The sequence below is a fragment of the Micromys minutus genome (genome assembly GCF_963924665.1).
Source record: "Micromys minutus genome assembly, chromosome: X".
NCBI classification, from domain to species: domain Eukaryota; kingdom Metazoa; phylum Chordata; class Mammalia; order Rodentia; family Muridae; genus Micromys; species Micromys minutus.
The window spans coordinates 58,374,353-58,390,416 of NC_137970.1; the positions used below are offsets into that span (position 1 = coordinate 58,374,353).

At 36.5% G+C, this 16,064-nt stretch overlaps 1 protein-coding gene across 1 annotated transcript in view; it reads left to right on the forward strand.

Moving 5' to 3' along the window:
* The window catches only part of DACH2 (dachshund family transcription factor 2), a gene marked incomplete at both ends in the record, with an annotated part of 540,251 nt that overhangs the window by 397,886 nt on the left and 126,301 nt on the right, over nucleotides 1–16,064 (forward strand). Inside the window, one exon of the mRNA XM_080910121.1 lies at nucleotides 2,485–2,643. Within this exon, the coding sequence (XP_080766247.1) occupies nucleotides 2,485–2,643 (159 nt within the window). The remainder of the gene's footprint in view (nucleotides 1–2,484; nucleotides 2,644–16,064) is intronic.

Genomic DNA, 16,064 nt, shown 5'->3' on the forward strand with positions numbered 1-16,064 from the left:
GAAATTTTAAATTTTCATTGAATAAGTCTTCTCGGTTCTTTATGTTGATTTTAGGAGGTTTTATTTTCTTTGATGCCATTATAAATTGGTAGGTGCCCATAAGCATTAGGAGTTTCTTTGTTTTATGCTTTGTTTTGTTGTATTATAAAAAATATATCAAATTTTAAAGTTTGTTTCCTTCTCCTCCACTCTACTTAAATTGGTGTTTCCAAATTTTGCCTAGAGGAATTGTTGGGATACGTTTTATATAACATATCATCTGCAAATAAAGGTAATTTGACTTCCTCTTTTCCTATTGTATCCCGTTAATTTTCTTCACTTACCTTCTTGCTCCAGCTGATGCTACCAACCCTATATTCAAAAGGAGCAGAGAGTGGATAGCCCTTTCTTGATTATAATTTTTAATATTTTATTGGACATTATCTATACTTATGTTTCAGTTGTTATTCCCTTTCCTCCTAAACCCCATCCCTCTCCCACTCCCATTGTCTCCATAAAGGTGCTCCCTTTCCCAACCACCCTCTCCCATCCTAGTGCCTTGGCATTCCCCAACAATGTGAAAACTTACTTTCACTCGATCAAAGGCCTCTCCTATCATTGATACAAGAGAATTCCATACTCTACTACATATGCACCTATAGCCATAGGTCTCTCCATCCCAACTCATTGGTTTGTGTTTTAGTCCCTGGGAGCTGTGGTGGGTTTAGTTGGTTAATAATTTTGTTCTTCCTATGGCATTCCAGACACTTTCAGATCCTTCAGACCTTTCTCTAGCTCCTTCATTGGGGTTCCTGTGTTCTGTCTGATGGTTAGCTGCAAACATTCTCATCTGTATCAGTGAGACTTTAACAGAGTTTCTGAGGAGGCATCCATATCTGGTTCCTGCCAGTAAGGACTTCTTGGAATCATCAATATTGCACAGGTTTAGTGGCTGCATATGGGATGGATCCCCAGATGAGGCAGCCTTGGGATTGTCTTTTCTCCAATTAATCCTCTATTTTTCTTGATTTTAATAGGTGGGATTGCTTTAAGGTTTCTCAATTTAGGATAATGTTAGATATAGGTTCACTATATATAGCCTTGAATATATTTAGGCATATTACTTCCAATACTATATTTAGGGCATTAGAGAAAGGACTGAAGGAGCTAAAGGGGTATTCAACCCCATAGGTTCAACAATATCAATCTAACAGACACCCCAGAGCGCCCAGGAACTGAACCACTATCCAAAGAATACACATGTAGTGATACGTAGCTCCAATTGAATATGTAGCAGAGAATGGCCTTGTCTGGCATCAAGGGGAGGGTTAACCCTCCGTCCAGTGAAGTCTAGCTGCCCCAGCATAGGGAAATGACAGGGTGGTAGGTGAGAGTGGGTGGAGAAGCACCCTCATGGAAGCAGGGGAAAGGGGATGGAATAAGGAGTTTTTGGAGGTGAAACTGGGAAGGAGGAGATAACATTTGAAATGTAAATAAAATAACCAATAAAAAGGGACTTTTGATATTATTTATGAGGTGGTCATGAGATTTTCATTTTTAAGCCCATTTATTATAGTTAGTAACTTATGTATGTTATATTAATACTGTGTTTCTGGAATAAAACCAACTAGATCATTATTGATCATAATGTTTTATGAGGTTTAAGAATATTTTATTGAAGATATTTATATCTTTCTTCAGCAGAATTAACAATCTGCAGTTTTGGTGTTTTATTTTATATTTACCTGGAATGGCTTCATAGGATGAGTTATGAGTGATCCTTCCTTTTTAAATTTTTGAATGGTTTAAGAAGGAATTTTAGCTTTTGAATGTCTAGATAAATTCAGGTGCTAATTCATCTAGAACTGAACATTCTTTTCTTTTCTTAAAAATATTTATGTATTTATTTATTATATATAAGTACACTGTAGCTGTCTTCAGACACACCAGAAGAGGGAATAAGATCTCATTACAGATGGTTGTGAGCCAACATGTGACTTCTGGGATTTTAACTCAGGACCTCTGGAAGAACAATCAGTGCTCTTAACCACAGAGCCATCTCTCCAGCCCAGAACTGAAATTTTCAATCAGAAGGCTTTGCATTACTATATCAGCATCACCCTTTGTTATGTGTCTTTTTGAGTTGTTAATCTCTTCTTGGCTTGTGATTGTTGCATGTGTGTTGAAGAATGCAGACAAAGGAAAGAAGCTACGTACCAAGGGAGAGTAGCACACATGAGGAGGATACAGGTCTGGAATGATGCTTGTAGGTTTGCAAATAGAAGAGGGTTGGTTAGAAAGGGGAAGAAAAGGAAGCTCTATGACTTACCCAAGGAAGATAGCTCCCAGTGTTTGTAGGTCCTCATGGGTCTGAAGTTAGGACTGTGAGATTGCAGATCACTAAAACATTTCTATCAGGAACATTTAGTACAGTTTTACAATGAAGATTTAATTATTTTCATGGAAAATCTATCAACTGATATCTTTTCATTTCAATTTTTTAAGGTGGAAGTGAATCCTCCTGGGATAAAGATAAGATACAATCTCCACTTGCTGCTCCTGGACCTCAACACGGAATTGCTCATGCAGCACTTGCTGGCCAGCCAGGCCTTGGTGGTGCTCCTTCCCTTAATCCACTTCAGCAGAATCACCTTCTAAGCAATCGTACGTATGCTATGCTGACAAAATTGCATGTGTTAAAAATACAAGGCAAGACCTTCTAGTTTTCTTGGAATGGCAAAATTTAGTCTATTTCGAGTCAACAAGGTATATATAGTTCAAAACTATGGGAAGGAATAAAGAGTGACTTTTTTGAAAATATGGAATTTATATCATATAAGTAACTGGGGAGGCAAAGCAGCAGAATAAAATCAAAGTATGTTAGTATATGTGAGGTTGCTAAACAGAATATTAGCAAGGACCATATTGACTTGGGATTCAAATTCCATTTTTTACAAAATTATGTAATTGTGCTACATTGGAGAAGTCACCAAGAGAATACTAGTCTCAATTTTTATACCTATAAGGTAGCAGTGTAAATATACATATATCAGGTTATTCTGAGTGCTACAAATAGAAAAATGTAAAGACATTAATAATTAATTACACAGAATAATTCTTACTTAAATTATAATGACTAATAGTACTTTGAATATGACTATAGATGATTTGTACAAGTTTCTTTTTATGTGATTTCTACAAGGGATTAAAATACTCTTAAAACTTTTTGCTGTAAAATAGATCTTTCATTAATTTAATTAAATAAAATACTGCATTTCTTGTAAACAAGATTCTAGAAATAGAGAGCTATTATTCCTTTTCAAAGGAGTATTTTTCCCCACTGAACCCTGGGGATGAAATAATACAAGAATTCTGAAACAATTACGCCTCATAATATACCATCACCAGAATAAGGACTTTATACAATAAGAAGTTTGTTACAGCAGAAAGAACAAAAAAGCTTCAGTTACCATGTATTTTGAATTTCCTAGAGAGTAAAACAAAATCTGGGGTTCAGAAACAAGAACACTGGAGTAAACAAGAGGAAAACTGAATACCACCAATTACACACTTAACTGAGTCTAACTCAAATATTGCTCAAACTAAAACATTTCCCTATAGAGACAGTGTTTTCAGACATGATGCACCTAATAAATAAAATGGAAATTTCAACCAGCAACCAGAAAACACAGGTCATGAAAAGATGATTCAAATACATTCCAAGGATTGATGCAATGGCTCATGAGTTCTTGAGAACATATGTCTATATCCCTATATCACATGACAAACCTGAGCACAGTAGTGGGTCTATAATCTAAGCACTCCATGGGATGGGGCCAAAGGAACTGGGATCTGCAAAACTCTTCTGAAGCCATTATAACAGAATCAGGGAGCTCTAAGATCAGTAAAATAATCATGCTTCCAAAACTGAGGTGAAAAGATATTGAAGAAAGAAGGATAATTTGGTCTCTGACCCAAGATATACATGTACAAGCACATTTGTACACACACACACACACACACACACACACACACACACACACACACACACACACACAAAGATTAAACATAGTATAAAGATACAAAGAAAACATCAGCGCTGATTCAGATGTAGCACCTATTTTAAGTTACCCACTGACAATTTAAAATGCCCGATGAATGTGCTGAATTAATGGAAATGTGGAACAATATATTAAAACACAGACAATGTAAACAGAGATTAAAAACTCAAAATGACCCACCCGGAGGCGACTTCAGGACGCAGAGCAGAGCCTGGCCTACCTGCCAGGTGGAACGGCGGCTCATAGAGGCTGAGCAACTGGTGAGTGGGAGACCAAGACTGCAGGGGAGCAGAGAGATCTCTGCGGAGTGCACACGGAAAGTGCACACCATAACTTGCCCTGCCCCGCCTTGCCCAATCCAGTGATTGGGAACAGAAAATTAGAATTTCTGTTTCCACCCGGAGGTGACTTCCGGACGCAGACCGGAGCCTGGCCTACCTGCCACCCAGATCGGCGGCTCATAGAGGCTGAGCAACTGCGATTGGGAACAGAAAATTAGAACTTCTGTTTCTGCCCGGAGGCGAGCTCAGGACGCAGAGCAGAGCCTGGCCCATCTGCCACCCTGAACGGAGGCTCATAGAGGCTGAGCAAATGGTGGGTGGTAGATCTGGGCTGCAGGGGAGCAGAAAGATCTCTGTGGAGTACACACGGAAAGTGCACCACCTGCTTTGCCCTGCCCTTCAGTGCCTGATCCAACAAACAGAAACAGAACTTTGGAACTTCTGCTCACACCCCCAAAAACTCTGAGGAATAAAACAGGGCTCGACCCATCTGACACCTCAACCAGTGGAGAACCAGGGACACAGACCAGATACAAGGGAAAGGCAAGAACATATCACTGACAACAAAATGGCAAGAGGAAAGAGAAAGAGTATATCCCAAAGGAACCAAGACAATCTAGCAACACCAGAGCCCAGCTCTCCCATAACAGCAAACATTGGAATTCCAAACACTCCAGAAAAAGAAGACACAGACCTGAAATCATGCCTCAAAACGCTGATAAGGTTACTTAAACAGGAAAGAAAGGAAAAGCAAAAAGATTCAGAAGCTTTTAAAGAAGAAACAAGAAAAACACTCAAAGAACTCAAAGAACTAGAGGAAAACAGAACCAAAGAAATAAAGAAATGGAAGAGGGAAATTAAAACAGAGATTGACACAATAAAGAAAACACTAAAAGAGATAACCCTAGAGTCAGAACACCGAAAAAAGAAATCAGGAGTCACAGAAGCAAACATTTCCAATAGATTACAAGAGATCGAAGAGAGAATCTCGGGGGCAGAAGACAACATTGCAAACATAGACAAAACAGCCAGAGAAGATGCAAAAAACAAAAAGCTCCTAACCCAAAATGTCCAGGAAATCCAAGACACAATGAGAAGACCGAACCTAAGGATAATAGGAATAGAATAGGGAGAAGAGTATCAGCTAAGAGGCACAGTAAATATCTTCAACAAAATCATAGAAGAAAACTACCCTACCCTCAAGAATGAGATGACCACAAGCATAAAAGAAGCCTTCAGAACCCCAAATAGGTTGGACCAGAAAAGAAATACCTCCCTACACATAATAATAAAAACATCAAGCGCCCAAAGTAAAGAAAGAATACTAAAAGCAGTAAGGGAAAAAGGTCAGGTAACATATAAAGGCAGACCAATCAGACTCACACCCGATTTCTCAACAGAGACTATGAAAGCTAGAAGAGTCTAGACAGACATCATGCACTCCTTAAGAGAGCACAAGTGCCAGCCCAAGCTGCTATACCCAGAAAAACTATCAATCACCATTGATGGAGAAACAAAGATATTTCAAGACAAATCAAAATTCACACAATATCTGACCACAAACCCAGCACTACAACAAATTATAGGTGGAAAACCCAATACAATGAGGGAAAATACAGCCTAGTAAGAACAAGAAAACTCCTAAACAAGAAAACTAAAAGAAGAAAAAAGCACAGACACAACTCAACCCAAAAAAGCAATAATGGCAGGAAACAGAAACAACTATTCCTTGATATCTATTAACATAAATGGTCTCAACTCCCCAATAAAGAGACATAGACTATCAGACTGGATACATAAACAAAATCCAGCCTTTTGCTGCATACAGGAAACTCATCTCAGAGACAAAGACAGACGCTATCTCAGAGTAAAAGGGTGGGAAAAAAAAACTTCCAAGCAAACAGCTCCAAGGAGCAAGCTGGAGTGGCTATTCTAGTATCAAATAAAGTAAATTTCCAACCAAAAGTTATCAAAAAAGATAAGGAAGGACACTTTTTACTCATTACCGGGGAAATCTGTCAGGAGGAACTCTCAATCCTTAACATATATGCTCCAAATAAAAAATCACCCAGATTCATAAAAAAAACCCTACTAAATCTCAAAAAATATATTTCACCCCACACAATAATAGTGGGAGACTTTAATACCCCACTCTCACCAATGGACAGAGCAGGGAATCAGAAACTGAACAAGGACACTGCAAAACTAGCAGAGACTTTGAACCAACTAGAATTTATAAATATATACAGAACATACTATCCCAAAGTAAAAGAATAATACACCTTCTTCTCACCACCCCATGGCACCTTCTCGAATATTGACCACATAATTGGACACAGAACGAGCCTCCATCGATATAAGAAGATTGAAATACTCCCATGCATCCTCTCAGATCACCATGGTCTACGGCTGGATTTAACCACAACAAAGACAACAAAAAGCCCACATACACATAGAAACTAAACAATGCTCTGTTAAAGGATAGCAGGGTCAAAGAAGAAATAAAGAAAAAAATTAAGGATTTTCTAGAATTCAACGAAAACGAAAACACAACATACCCAAACCTATGGTATGCAATGAAAGCAGTATTGAGAGGAAAACTCATAGCCCTAAGTCCTTCCACAAAGAAACTGGAGAGAGCTCACATCAGCAACCTGACAGCACAGCTAAAAGCCCTAGAACAAAAGGAAGCAGATATACCCAAAAAGAGTAGACGGCAAGAAATAATCAAAATTAGGGCAGAAATAGACCAAATAGAAACAAAAAGAACCATTGAAAAAATCAACAAAACCAAGAGTTGGTTCTTTGAGAAAATCAAAAAGATTGATAAACCCCTAGCCAGACTAACTAGAGGGCAAAGAGAGAGTATCCAAATTAACAAAATCAGAAAGGAAAGTGGGGAGATAACAACTGAAACTGGGGAAATTCAAGAAATCATCAGATCCTACTACAAAAACTTATACTCCACAAAATTGGAAAATCTGGAGGAAATGGATGAATTCCTAGACAGATACAAGGTCCCAAAGTTAAATCAGGACCAAGTAAACCATCTAAATAACCCTATAACACCTAAAGAAATAGAAGAAGTTATCACAAGCCTCCCAACCAAAAAAAGCCCAGGTCCAGACAGGTTCAGTGCAGAATTTCATCAGACTTTTATTGAGGATATAACCCCAATACTCGCCAAACTATTCCAAAAGATAGAATCAGATGGAATATTACCCAACTCATTTTTTGAGGCTACAATAACCCTTGTACCTAAACCACACAAAGACCCTACAAGAAAAGAGAACTTCAGACCAATCTCACTTATGAACATTGATGCAAAAATACTCAACAAAATCCTTGCAAACCGAATCCAAGAACACATCAAAAGGATCATTCACCAGGACCAAGTAGGCTTCATCCCTGGGATGCAGGGATGGTTTAACATGAGGAAATCCATCAACGTATTCCACCATATAAACAAACTCAAAGACCAAAATCACATGGTCATCTCACTAGACGCTGAGAAAGCATTCGACAAAATCCAACACCCCTTCATGTTAAAAGTCCTGGAAAGAACAGGAATCCAAGTCCCATACTTAAACATAATAAAAGCAAAATACAGCAAAGCAACAGCCAACATCAAACTTAATGGCGAGAAACTTGAAGCAATCCTACTAAAATCAGGGACTCGACAAGGCTGCCTACTCTCCCCCTACCTATTCAACATAGTACTGGAAGTCCTGGCCAGAGCAATTAGACAGCAAAAGGAGATCAAGGGAATAAAATTGGAAAGGAAGAGATAAAAACATCACTCTTTGCCGATGACATGATAGTGTACTTGAGTGACCCCAAAAATTCCACCAGAGAACTCCTACAGCTGATAAACAATTCAGCAAAGTGGCTGGATACAAAATTAACTCAAACAAATCAGTAGCTTTCCTGTACTCAAAGGACAAACATGTGGAGAAAGAAATTAGGGAAAACGTACCCTTCACAATCGTTATAAAAACTGTGAAATACCTTGGTGTGACTCTAACTAAGCAAGTGTCTGTATGACAAGAACTTCAAACATCTAAAGAAAGAAATTGAGGAGGATCTCAGAAAATGGAAAGATCTCCCATGCTCATGGATTGGAAAGATCTACATCTTAAAAATGGCCATCCTACCTAAAGCAATCTACAGATTCAAGACAATCCCCATCAAAATTCCAACACAGTCCTTCATGGAATTGGAGATATCAATGTGCAAGTTCATATGGAACAACAAAAGACCTAGAATAGTGAAATCCATCCTCAACAACAAGAAAACATCTGCGGGAATCACTATCCCTGACTTCAAGCTATACTACAAGGCAATTGTGCTGAAAACTGCATGGTACTGGTACAGAAATAGGCATGTGGATCAATGGAATAGAATAGAAGATCCAGAAATGAGCCCTCATGTATATGGTCACCTGATTTTTGAAAAAGGAGCAGTAAACATTCAATGGAAAAAGGACAGCCTATTCAACAAATGGTGCTGGTCCAACTAGCACTCAGCATGCAAAAGAATGAAAATAGACCCGTTCTTATCTCCTTGTACAAAGCTCAAGTGTAAGTGGATCAAAGATCTCCACATTAAACCAGATACTCTGAATGTATTAGATGAGAAAGTAGGGAAAACCTTAGAACACATAGGTACAGGAGAAAATTTCCTGAACAAAACACCAATGGCTCAAGCTCTAAGGTCAAAGATTAACAAATGGGACTTAATGAGATTGCAAAGTTTCTGTAAGGCTAAAGACATTGTCAAGAAAACAAAACGGCAACCAACAGAATGGGAAAAGATCTTTACCAACACCACATCTGATAGAGGCCTAATATCCAAGGTGAACAAGGAACTCAAAAAGCTAGACACCAGAGAATCAAATAACCCTATTACAAAATGGGGTACAGAGCTAAACAAAACGTTTTCAGTTGAGGAACACCGAATGGCCGAAAAACATCTGAGGAAGTGCTTGACATCCTTAGCCATGAGGGAAATGCAAATCAAAGCAACCCAGAGATTCCACCTCACACCAGTCAGATTGGCCAAGATCCAAAACTCAGATGACAGCAGATGCTGGCGAGGCTGCGGAGAAAGAGGAACACTTCAACACTTTTGGTGGGGTTGCAAGCTAATACAACCACTCTGGAAACTGTCTTGCCATACCTCAGAAAATTGGATATAGTACTACCTGAAGACCCAGCTATTCCACTTCTGGGCATATACACCAGAGACACTTTAATACACAACAAAGATATATGCACCACAATGTTCATAGCAGCTCTATTTATAATAGCCAGAAGCTGGAAGGAACCCAGATGTCCTTCAGAAGGTGAATGGATACAAAAATTGTGGTACATATACACAATGGAATACTACTCAGCCACCAGAAACAATGACTTAACCAAATTCTTAAGAAAATGGCTGCATCTAGAGAATATCATCCTGAGTGTGATAACCCAGTCACAAAAGAACAGACATAATATGCAGTCACTGATAGTGGGATGCTAACCCCAGAGGCTTGCACTCCCCCAGAAACAACTCACAGACTGTATGAAGTCCAAGAAATAAAGAAAACAAAAAAATATACATTTATTTACAAAACAAGAAGACTGACTCTTTCCATGTTGCGTTTTGTTTTGCATGTACTTTACGCTTATTGTAACTATTAGGTTTTCAATGCATACTGTCAAGCCCTTGGAAAAAATCAAGTACTGAGTAAAAAAATATATTCACATGGTTTTATGTAAAAATTATTTTAATGTCTGAAAAAACAGTACTGACAAAAATGTATAATTTTAAGCAAAAAAATTTTAAAATCTGTACATTTATCTTTGTTTTGTAAAATAAAGTCGTTTAAAAAAAACTCAAAAGGATTTAATAGATACATGAAAGAAGAAAAAGGTCTTCATTACATTACAGTGAACAACTTTTATTGGATAATGTCCAATTGTGAAGCTGAAATTAGTCAGGAGAAATTTCCCAAATGAAAGATGAGTTTCTGTCAAAACTTTTTAAATTATTCCACAGAAGAAACAGAAAGAACATTGTCTAGTTTGTTTTATGAGATCCCAATGACTGAGATACTTAAACCACACAAAGACCCATCAAAGAAAGAATCATAGCCCATTTTTCTTATGAATAAAGTTACAAAATTACAATAAAATGTATACAAAGTAAACCCTCAAACACATATAAAAGGTCATCTATTATGATTGCTTAGGCATCATCTTAAAGGCAAGTGAATCAATAAATGTCACCAAACATAAAAAAAACTGAAATACAAAAACCATATGATCATCTAATTATTTGCATAAAAGCCTTTAACAAACTTCACCATACCCTCATGATAAAAGTCCTGGAGAGATTAGAGATATGCAGGACAATCCAGGAGAGAATAAAGGAAATGAGGTACTGGCAGAGAACCAGACATTTTTTTTTTCCAATGGAATCCAAATAAGGACCCTGACATCAGTTCATGTACCTTTGGACACCTGATTTTTGATAAATAAAAAAAAAAATATGCACTGCTCAAGTTGGATGACCACATATGGAAGACTCTAAATAGGCCCCTACCTATAACACTGAACAAATACATAAACATAAAACAAGATAGACAAAGTAAATAATTCTGAACTCACAGGCACAAGAAATAAAACTTTATGAACAGAGCATCACTATTAATGGACTGTATTTAACAATTAATAAATGTGACAGCATGAAATTAACAAATGACACTATCATTCAGACAAGATGACAACTTACAGGAGGAGAAATGATATTTTTATCAACCTAAATCTGATAGAGAACTAGTATCCAAAATATAGAAAGAATTCGAAGAACTTAAATAAAATAAATAAGAAAATTGTACCTGGGGTATAGATTTAAACAGAAAATTCCCCAAAGAAAAAGGTAAATATCTGTAGGATAATTAAAGAAATGCTCAATAACATCAGCAACAAAAGACTCCTTGTTTCTGAAAACATCCTTTGGTGACAAGAGAAAACCAGAATTGATTTACATCTAGTTGAATTGTTGGGAAGAGGGTTCCTTGATAATCTCAGAACAATCAAGGATGTTGACAAGACCACAGATTATTCTCTAAAAGTTAATGGCAAGTCCTATTACTAAGATAACACTCAAGCAACTCAATGAAGATAGAGAAGTTGAGCTGGTGCCTGCAGAACTTTCACCCCTGTGTGCTTGTATTTGATATAGGAGGTATTCTACAAGTTACCAAAGGAGAAACATAAAAATCAATGCAGCCACCAACACTTTCATTTACAATGGTGATCTGTATGCAAAATATGTTAGGGCCCTGGTGGAAAACAAAAACTTGTGGGTGTTATCAACCACCAACCTATCTCTAATTTGACTTAAGGCTTACTTCACTAGATGGAGTCCATACCTGACATTACTCATGTAACCATGAATATGAGATTAGACAGACCACACCTAGAATAAAATCAAGTATCGATACTCTAAACAATGACAAAAAGCATAGCAATGAAATGGCTCCTAGTGATATTCTGCTATATTCATATATCAGTGCTTTGATCATCCATCATCAGAGAAGCTTCCTCATGTAACAGATGGGAGCAAACAACACAGACTCACAGGCAACATTATGCAGATAATGAGAAACCTTGGAATATTCAGCTAAAATCTCCATCAATCCTTCCCCACTCAGGCCTCTGGTAGCACTTTGAAAGAGAAAACAAAGTGGTTGTCTGTTGTGCATTCATTTTTATTAGAATTTATTTTTAGGGGGATCTCAGAATGTGCAAAAGAGTGGGTCTCTGCATCTATACCTGTCTTTGTACATTTTCCTAAACTGTTTTCCCTATTACTATTAGTTTTTGCTTTATCTCATTAAATTATACTTTTTATTATTTAAAAACTTCCCGACTGAAAAAGAAAAGTCATACATTATTTACCCACCATGTAGTGTTCTAAAATGATAATAGACAGGGAAAGAGTAAACAAAAATACAAATGGTAAACTATTTAAATTATAAGTGACTCTTGTCACTTTAGTTGGCTATGTGAGCCTGGAAGAGTGGGGCCTTAAAATGAGACAGGCTAAAGTCTTATATAATATCTAGCTTTCTTCAGGGAAGCAGATGATTTATATTCTAAGAGTTAGGCAAAATCATATGAGCAAAGTGAACTTGAGTTCAAGTTGTATATATTCACAAATGCCAGGACAAATGTGTTTAGACTGTATAGACTCAAGAGGACAACTTGTGCTTGGAAACATTATTCTGAATAATAGTAGGTTAAATAATGGTTAAACTAAAGTGAACTGACTTTTGTTTATTATACCTTGGAGCAGCACAAAATCACATTCCAAGAACAAGCCATATTATGGAGAAACAAGTTAAAAAACCTTTTTTCTTGTTACTCAAACTTTTCTCATAAGCACTCAGAAATCTCATGAATTTTCAATCATGAATCATGTTTGAATAAGAGATAGAAATTTTCTAAAATCATTAAAAAATAAAGAAATCATGTCAAAGGTGCACTAATATGTTAAATTCAAAAGCATTCTACAAACCCGTGTGTCATTCAAATTGAAAAAAAAAAAAGGAAAAATTCAGCACTATTGTCACAGGCCTGATGCAAGAGATATGGTATGGATAGTAATTCAGAATGATTGCTGACGACATGTTGTGCTTGCAGACAGGAGACTGACATGACTGTCTTCTGAGAGGCTGTACCAGCAGTTGACTAATACAGATGCTGATACTTACAGTCAACTATTAGACTGAGGTCAGGAACCCCTAAGGAAGAGTTAGAGGAAGGACTAAAGGAGATGGAGGGAAGTAAACACCATAGGAAGAACAACAATGCCAACTAACCTGGACCCCTCAGAGCTCCTAGAGTCTAAATCACTGATCAAAGATTATACATGGACTGTTCCATGATCCCCCACCCCTGCTATATATGTAGCAAAGAACTGCCTTTTCTGGCCTCAACCAGAAAGGAAGCACTTAATCCTGTAGAAACTTGACGCCCTTAGGGAGGATGGATGCTAGCAGGGTGAGGTGGGAGTGGGTGAGAGGGCTGGGGAGCTTCCTCTCAGCTGGGTCCGGAAGGCTGGAAACATTTATAATGTAATTTAATTAATAAAAAATAGTCTTTTATATTGGTACTTGTACTATCCATGTATTATGTAGTAATGTTTCCACCTACTTTTAGATGAACTCTAACTCTACATAAAAACCTCTGCAGAAACAGGCCAGTTTATCCAAACCCAAGCTATTAGCCATAAATTCATATACATATGAGCAATGTGAACAACAATAAGTGTACCCCTAAGAATATATTTATCGATGTGTGTGTGTATGTGTGTGTGTGTGTGTGTGTGATTTAAGAAACAGAGTTCATGGATTTGAATGAGAATCTAGGGATATGGGAGGAATTGGAGAGCTAAGAGAAGAGTGGAAATGTGATAAATATAGAACTCATATATGAAGTTCTAAAAAAATATTAAATTTAAAATAGTCCAAGTCAAATAATGTACTTATCTATAAATGACATAAGAGGGAGAGGAGAGACTAGGGAAGGTAAGAAGTGAGGTTGTTATAAATTGTATGTAAATAATTTCACTAAAACCTAGCATGGCAGTAAAAGAAGGAAGATGAGGTAAAAGAGATTAAGAAAATACCTACCTAAATTAGTTTAATAACCACTATTGAAGGAAATGGTCTGAATCGTCCAATTAAATGATAACAACAATGATAGTGTGTGTATCCTAATAGCATCAAACCTGAGGTTTTTTTTTTTTTTTCCCCCTTTCATTTGGAGGTAAACTTGCTCCCTTTAAATTATATACTGATTCAGAAAATGCAGCAAAACTAAAATCAGCCTGAAACAATATTATAAAAAAAACAAAGATAATAAAAGGTTCATAAAAGAAGAAATAAATATATGCTTACTAAGAGAAACTCATTTAAAATACAAATATAGATACATTTAGTAATAGCAAGGGAGAGAGTAATAACTAACATGCAGAAAAAATTTTAGAAAGCTGAAGTAACTATATTAATTTCAAAAAGCCAACTTTAGAGGAACCAAAATTAAATTATAAATTTCATTAAAAATGTCATAATGTGTCCTCAAGTTCTTGCACCAGATAACAGTGTTAAAATACGTGAGAAAAAACTGATATACTTTAAAGCAAATGAATAAATCTACTCTTGAATCTTTTATCACCTACCTTGAATTAATTGCCACATCTAGAAGATGGGCATAATTGAACATAGCAGCAAAATTAAACAACCAAATTTAATGGACATTATTTTATCCAATAGTATAACAAAACATATTCTTAACTTCACTTGAGATATAACCAAGATAAACACACTATGGACCAGAACATCCATATCAACAAATTTAAAGAAACAGAATCTTATAAATTGTTTCATTCAGGAAACAAGGTCTACTCTATTGCATGTCACAACAGCTACTTATAGTGGAAGTCTATCAACTCATATTGCATAGCACATTACCTCAGATTAAACAATGAGTACTCTTACCAGCATGGTCTCTTTGTCACAAAAGAACATTAATGAAGACATGAGAGTGCATATACATTAGCAGGCATGCTACCAGCTATTCACACTACTTCAGATTTCTGTGTTCTGGCTTCTGGGGATATTCCAAAGCATGGTATGTCATGCTTCTTATATAGAAACACATGTGCCAGGTACACTGAACATTAGGTTGTGCCTGAATTTTCTCCTACAAAAAGATAAATCAAAGGAATACAAAGTATCTTCAGGAGAATCAATAAATAATTTTGTACTAATTGAAAAAATTAAAAACAGAACTTCAGTTCAAATGAATAATAGAAATGAAAGACGGGCTTTTAATAAGATCAATGGCCTAAGCCTCTTAGCAGGTCAAGGAAAGGAAGAGGGACATGTTTTTCTAATATCAGAAAAGTGGAACTGATCTCATGAATATTAATAAGGTAATAGAAAATACTCTAAGCTATTGCATATTTTTCTATTGTAGATAACACTTCTTGAAAGACACACTTTAGCAATTATATAACAAGAAAAACTAAATGATCACAGTGGTATACATAATGCATTAAAAAAATTAAATATATAATTTGTAATTAGCAGTCTTCCAAAGCATATGATACCAGGGCAAGATGTATTCATAAGAGAATGTGAAATATTAATTTTTTCCTCTCTTACAACTTTATTTTAAAAAAGAGGAATAAATATACAAATTTTAAAGGCATTTTCGCATAACACTATATGAATATTTTTTGTTCATAGCAGTCCTATTTTTAATAGGCAGGAGTTGGAAAGAAGCCAGATGTTCTTCAGTCGATGAATGGATACAAAAATTGTGGTATATTTACACAATGGAGTACTACTCAGCTATTAGAAACAATGGCTTTATGAAATTCCTAAGAAAATGGATGCATCTAGAGAATATCATCCTGAGTGAGGTAACCCAGTCACAAAAGAACAGACATAATATGCAGTCACTGATAATTGGATTCTAACTCCAGAAAGCTCTGAACACCCCAGAAACAGCTCACAGGCTATATGAAGCTCAAGAAAAACAAAGGCCAAAAAAATGAAAGCCTCAGTCCTGCTTAGGAAAAAAATAAATGTATAGCACCCTCTCAGGGTGTGGTACACCTGTACCTTAAATCATTAATAATCCAAGAGCTACGATAATAGCCTTGTGGCAATTTTTGATATCTA